The 7,175-nt window shown below is 32.0% G+C and overlaps 1 protein-coding gene across 1 annotated transcript in view; it reads left to right on the top strand.

Moving 5' to 3' along the window:
* LOC106470047 (membrane-associated protein Hem-like) overlaps positions 1-7,175 on the top strand; it is an 83,797-nt gene that overhangs the window by 10,803 nt on the left and 65,819 nt on the right. The window contains exons 3-5 of the mRNA XM_022399473.1: positions 1,917-2,009; positions 5,947-6,003; positions 6,600-6,742. Of these exons, the coding sequence (XP_022255181.1) occupies positions 1,917-2,009; positions 5,947-6,003; positions 6,600-6,742 (293 nt within the window). The remainder of the gene's footprint in view (positions 1-1,916; positions 2,010-5,946; positions 6,004-6,599; positions 6,743-7,175) is intronic.

Below are 7,175 nucleotides of genomic sequence, written 5' to 3' on the forward strand. Positions count from 1 at the left end.
ATTCAGTTGAACTAAACTATGCTTGCCTATTTAAATATATTTACATATGGCTTGTGTATATCTTGTATATACATATGTATTATTCATATCTTTGGTGTATAGGATGCAAGCAGATTTTGACATCAAATTTTGGGGTTAAAGAGTGCATCTTATATATCGAAAAATACGGTATATTTTACTAGTTTTTTTTTATTTAGAGTACTTCATTACTTTATTTAGTATTCATTACTTTAACATTTTTATTTTCTTGTACTTTACCCAATTAATTTTTATTTTTTGTATTTGTGTGTGTTACTTCTCATACCTGACTTTGTTCTTTTTTAGTTTAAGAACATGTTCTTGAGCCTTTGAGCTAAACATTCATTGTTCTTTTTTCTATACCGTGTTTTTTCTGAATGTTATTTTCTCCTCACTGGAAACTTAATGAAGGGCTGTTACCTAAAAGGTTTTTTCATGTTCATTAATAAATTTATGTTAATGTTTATATTTCATTTATTTCATCATCAAAAATTTTGTTGTTTGTGAAATTGTGAAATATTTTTTTAGGGTTCAAAATTTACAGACTTGTGTTTTGAAAGTTAAAAATCATTGTGGTTGTGGCATTATTCATACCCTCCATTGAATCATAATAACCTCAGAGTTCATGGCACTATATAATTATAAAATTGCAATAACCCTTGTTTGTGCTAGTGAAGTAAATTAATGCATATATACTGAGCTTCATTGTAAAACACACAGAAGAAGAAATTATAATATGTACGTATACCTCTTAGTCATAAGATTCTTCATTACATGTAGAACAGCGTGCACTTTTGGGTAAAACTAAGTGCTCTTTAAGTTTATCTCACAAACCATTTATATCTATAGTAAATATATTTCTATTTCAGTTGTTTTATTGATGGATGGGAAATGTTGCTGTAGCTTCTATTCGTAGTGTACTGTTCGTATACAGTTTACACTATACAAATTGTAATGCAGTTTTAATTTTTGCTGTTCAGTTGCTGTAGTTAAGTAGCAATTTCTGAAAAAATGTTATTAGGTAATTAAAATCATGATTTCAAACCATAAATAACATTATCTTGTAGAAGAAGCACATCAGATGAATTAAATGCATTTACATTCAAGTTCTGGTACCTAATATAATTTTGATACAAATTTGAGATAATAAAAGTTGTATTTATATCAAAATGATAATTAACATTAACTTCTGATTGGAATAAACCATCTACTTCAAGTGGAACTAAAACTTCAACCTGAAAATGAGTATAGCTAATTAAGTATACTTTTTTTACATTATTATTTATAAAAATTTGAATGCATTGTCAACCATATTGGTACTCTCACTGTTAACAGTATTTTCTGCCATAATCCCAATAATATCTTATGAGAATTGTTCAGCTTAGGATATGTAGGGTAGTCCTATAGATACATACATATATTTCACTAACAATTGAAAGCAATCTCTATAATAAAAGTTTAATAATAAATAATAATAAAATTAAAAAAGTATTGTAGTAAGATGTATTAAACATTGTAATCAATACTTTTAAAGTAACAATAAAAAAATAACAGAGCATGCCATACATATGAAACACAAAACACTCGCTGTTGGTTTCAAGTATTGTCACTAATTTAATGTTCCTTGAACAATGTATCATCTCTATAACCATATGTAAGCAAAATTTTATATGCCATCCTCTCTCTCAAAACATCTGGTGACAGATGACACTTATACTTAAGATACTGTGTTTATAGCTTTATTAATGCTACTATTAATTTGTCATAAAGTAAATAACCTTTAATATTTGTTAGCATCTTTAAAATATTTTTTTGAGAGTTAATCATTATTAAAATAAAATTTTGTGGAATTATTATACTGAGCCTACTTGTAGAATTTTTTTTTCTGTCTTTTCTAGAGCCAACTTAGTGCTGTGTCCAGTATAAGACAAGAAATAATGAAATCATTATCTCTGTATTACTATACCTTTGTTGATCTTTTAGATTTCAAGGTAACTTATTTTGAATATTTGTTTTAAAGTTCTTAATTTAAAATATTTACTTTAATATTGCAATTTTGTGCTCAATTTTACATTTAAATGTAATTTGTAGCTTAAGAAATCCAATTCTGACCATCTATCTCTAACTCTTTCGTAGAGCTTACTCTGTGATCCTTTCACTTACTAGTCTCAAAGTGTTTATTGATGTAAAGTAGCTTTGACATAAAATCCAAAAAAATCAAACTTTTTGTGTTCAATCATATGCACATCTATGTAAGGGTGTACTTATATAACATAAACAATGGCATGAAAGGTATAATAATTTTCAGGGGTTGAAATATTACATTCCCAAGGAATTTAACTTTGTTTGAGGAATTTCATCTTTTTAATTGGCTTTCCTGATCACAAATGCATGTTCCATCCGTATTCCTTTAGTTATGACCAATGAAAATGAACATATTGCATGGATTAAATAAAACAACAATTCACGAGGAAATGCAACATTACATGAGGGAATGTAATCTTCTTGAAAGCTGAATGAAATAGTGACATGATGTCTTAATATCAGTTGTTCACATTTCAAACAGCTATAAGTGCAGAAGTTAAAAAATTTATGGTGTGTGACTTTTGTACTACCATGTATTATCAAACATTTAATCTAATCTGCTCTTTAGTAATGGTTTATGTTGATTTTGCATTTCCTGAAGACTTTGAGGTTAAATTGTATCAAACTTTAATTATAAGCAACATTGCTTAAATTTTGTTCACAAAAACTAGGTTTTGACAATGTTTGAATGCCAAACTTGTATAAATGTGTAAATTATAATCATTGACAATTTCTACAGAAAATTCCTTTTCTTTTGGTTGCTTGTAATGTTGTAACAAAAAAGAAATTCTTTTTCTACAGATTTTTTGACAAAAATTTATGAAACAATGAGTGATTTTTCCAAAACATGCATACGTCCACTGACACTTATAGCTATTTCTCGATCTTCATCTTTGCCATCTAAACATCGTGTTTGCTTGCTCCAGTCTTTATACCCCACTCGACTGCTCTTGGCAATATCTAATTTGCAAAACTTTACACTGGCCCTCACATGTCCTCTATGCAGGTACTGTATATAAACACTGTATATCGACAATATAATCACTTTTTCTCAACAGAATGCTGGTGCTAAGAGTTATGTTTTGTTGTTCACATTTTCTTTTGAAGCATTTTGACAGTAGTCTGATGTTTTTTGTTTTTTCCCCATTGCTGATATTTCTTTGGTTTTCTTTTGCAGATCAAAAAATAAAATAAAATAAACAAATGCAGGTATTAATTCATGTGTAACCGGCACAGGGGTTAACCAGACCTCGTCCATTCCTCCTTCATTGTCTGGTGATAGTTGGCGGTCAGGGTGGGGGTCCACTCTCAGTGGAGGCTGTCTGTAACCTGATTCAGGATGAGTTGTAGTTCTTCATGTGGCCCAGGGGTTCAGAGTTGGCTTTTCATCAAGAACCTGAATATACTGAGGAGAATTTAGACACTGTTTTCTGCTCCTTCTTTCACTAGAGCTGCTTCTACTTGAGGGCTCATCTGATTAGCCACCTTCTGCCTCTTTTCTGCAGTTAGTTACACAAGTTTGTGAAGCTTTGTGGATTCACCCCTTGTGTTTTTTTTTTTTTTTTGAGTCTACCCTGCCTTGTTGTCAGATAGATCTCGGGGGGGGGGGGTTGCTTAGTTCTTCCTCCTTCCCCTGATATTGCCGTGTATGCTGGGATGTTTGCAGTGCAATTATGAGAGAGTATTGCTATGCATTGCTCTTTTTGTTTATCAGAACAACATGCCCTGGCTTATCATCTGGCTGTAGTATATTTGGACACTACAACAGTTGGATTTGTTGTTGGATCTATGGGGTTCCAGGTTAGAATCTGTTATCCCTCTTACCAGATCTCCATTTTTGCAGATTTATTTAACTCTTATTATTGTATTGTGATACTCCTCTTCGTGATTTCCAGGAGGTGCCCCTTTTTCATCCTTACTAGTTTGCTGGAGTCCCTGAAACTGTCGAAGGTTGATTTTATATGGCATGTTTTCTTTATTGCCGTTGGCTGCTTGCCACTCTTCTACTCCAACGAGTAATTCTGGAGGATCGATCATTCGTGTCTTGTGGACCCCACCTTCGAAACCTTGTCCTATTGGTTTCCAGAATCAGTTCCGTCCTTATTCTCGGGGCTCTTTAGAAGTTTTGGTGGCACCAGTGGCGTTGGTGTCTCCCCATTCAGAAGGTCGATCCCATTCATCCTGGATTCTATTCTCGTCTTTTTCTGGTGACCAAGAACACTAGAGATTGGCATCTTATCATCAGTATGTCTCGACTCAATCTCTTCCTTCAGCCTCCTCATTTCACCATGGAATCTTTTCTGTCATTTCAATGGCATTTCACACCAGATCTGTTCTGGATATAGTGTAGTTTTCCCTGCTTGGGTACCACTTCTCATGGTACACCTTTGTTCTGTGCAGATGTTTTCTATATAAACTATGCCTTCACCAGTCCCTCTGCCTTCTCAATGTGGGATTCTAGCTATAAGTGTCAGCGGTGGTATGTATGTTTTGGAAGTTATCATTTTCCTAATCTGAAAATGCATTTCCAAACATGCTTACCTCTGCTGACACTCTCCCTCCCTTCCTCACCACTAAATGCTGGTGTTAGTGACCAGGATGTGGTAAGTCTCAAAAAGTGATTATATTGTTGACATACAGTGCTTATATACAGTACCTGCATAGAGGGCATGTGAGGGCCAGTGTAAAGTTTTGCAAGTTGGATATTGTAGAGGGCAGTCGAGTGGGGTATAAATACTGGAGCAAGCAAACACGATGTTTAGATGGTAAAGATCGAGAAATAGCTATAAGTGTCAGCGGAGGTAAGCATGTTTGGAAATACATTTTCATATTAGGAAAATGATAACTTTGTTTTTGCTAAAAAAGAATAAATCAGGTTTGTTTGTTCTAAAAAAAATATGGTTAAGTTTATAAGATTTAGTTGCTTGCATTATGACACTGAAGGCAACTTTTTTACCTACCATTGACTCAAAAGAGGTAGATATCCCTGTTACTTGTGGTCTTGTTACAGAAAATATATTTGAGGCCAAATTTGGAACTTAAAGACCTGGGCAGACAAATCAACCACAAGAGATTCCAAACCACTTGATTTGCCATTGAATATGGCACACTCGACATCATTGTTTATGTACAACTGCTCATCACTCAAATCTACAAAAGCAGCTGACTATTAAATACATTGTAAAGTATTTGATTTAATTAATTAATTCCCTCCCACAGGCATTAATGATGTTTACACTCATGATTTTCTTCCATCTCAACAGCTGAGAAAATTGTCATCTGATAGTAAAACAAACCAGAAATGACATAGCAACAGTAATTTTCAAACATAATTGGAATCTGTTATGGATCATATTACAGATTTTCAGGATTTAAAAGCAAACCAATTCCTTAAAAATTGGTGTAGTGTAACATACCTTCATTCTTTATTTAGTTAATTTGTGTAGAATATTTTCTACATCTGATTTGAATTTTTCTCTGTCCATGCATAAAGAATTTCAAGTAGCTTCGTTCAAAAAATAGCCATTTAATAAAGAAATTCTGGGACTGAGTTTTCAAAATGATAACTTTTATACTTTCTTGAAGTACTACTATTGTAAGTTGATTCTGTTGATAAATTATGTCTGAAAATGCATGTAATCAAGGTGTAGCAGATGAGAATAGTTGCATTTTTGAAAATATTTATACAAGTAATTTTTAATTTGTTTAACATGTTTTGTTTCACAATAAAACCTGTTAAATATTTTATTTTTGAAATAAATTTTGTCAAAATATTTTGTTTTACAATATACATTGCCTCTTAAATCAATTTTCATGAACAACCCAATTTTTGTGTTTGTGCAGGATCATGTCAGTGAACTTTTAACTACAATGGATGCATGTCAGCTTCAGCTTGATATTGTAAGTAATTAATTTTTTATAACTGTATAACTTGACATAATAGTTATCAGTATGATAATTGTGTAAGGATAGTAACAATTTTATGACACCATGAACACAGTCTCTATTAGTGAAATATGTGAACTTAAACGTTTTAACATTCACTGCCACATGTGCATCCAAAGGGATGTTAGCCAGTGCTGCTGATGCATGTGTGTCATGGGACAGATTTTAGTTGAATAAGCATAAATATACATAAATATTCTATCTGATATTATTTTGCATTATTAAAATGCTCCTAATAAAAAACAACCAATGACACCTGGCATGGGTATCGATCTGCGAGGTGCCACTGAATGTATTAAACTTACAGCAGCTAAAATTTCAGTTTACAATTTGGTTAAAGTTCTTTTTTTAGAATTTCTTTTTGAAAACACTATGTTCACTCAGGCATTGCTGTTCCTGTTATAATTTTAAAAATAAGATAATAATATTAATTTCATAGCAAGTATGACTAAAAAATTGTGTATTATATTCTTCTATTTTTAACAAAGTTAAAATTCAGTGTTTAGCTACTGACAGTGTATTTTCTAATGTTCATCTTTTTCTATTTCCAGACTATTAATTTTGACCTCACAAAAAACTACTTGGATTTAATAACAACTTATGTTTCTCTGATGATTCTGCTTTCTCGAGTTGAGGACCGTAAGGCTGTTCTGGGTCTTTTCAACACAGCTCATGAGATGACTCACACTCAGAAGTTAGTCCATGATTAATTTTCTTGTAATATTTTCAGAACGAGACCCAAAACTCGGGTGATTTTGAATACTTGACTGTTCTTTTCCAGGAGGATAAAGGGTTATGTTTAATGAGTGTGATGAAATATATAGGCTCGGATGTCGATGTCACGTAAACTGGATTTTCAATATGAGTTGATGTTAAGAACTAGCCAATCATAACCTAGAGTTGTTTGTGTCAGGTTTAGTTTTGTGCCAAAGGGGTGTGTGTAAAGTTCATAAAAGACTTATGTGGGATAATAGTTATAAGAATTGTTAACTAATTTCTATAAAGATAAAATCAAAAATAAAATAAATATATATACAATTAAATAACGGCAAAAAACGGTGGGAATAGAGAAAATAATAATGTAGCTCAATATATAAGAAATCAAATCAACATATAAAGAGAAATTT

Source organism: Limulus polyphemus, unplaced genomic scaffold (genome assembly GCF_000517525.1).
Source record: "Limulus polyphemus unplaced genomic scaffold, Limulus_polyphemus-2.1.2 Scaffold101, whole genome shotgun sequence".
Lineage (NCBI taxonomy): Eukaryota > Metazoa > Arthropoda > Merostomata > Xiphosura > Limulidae > Limulus > Limulus polyphemus.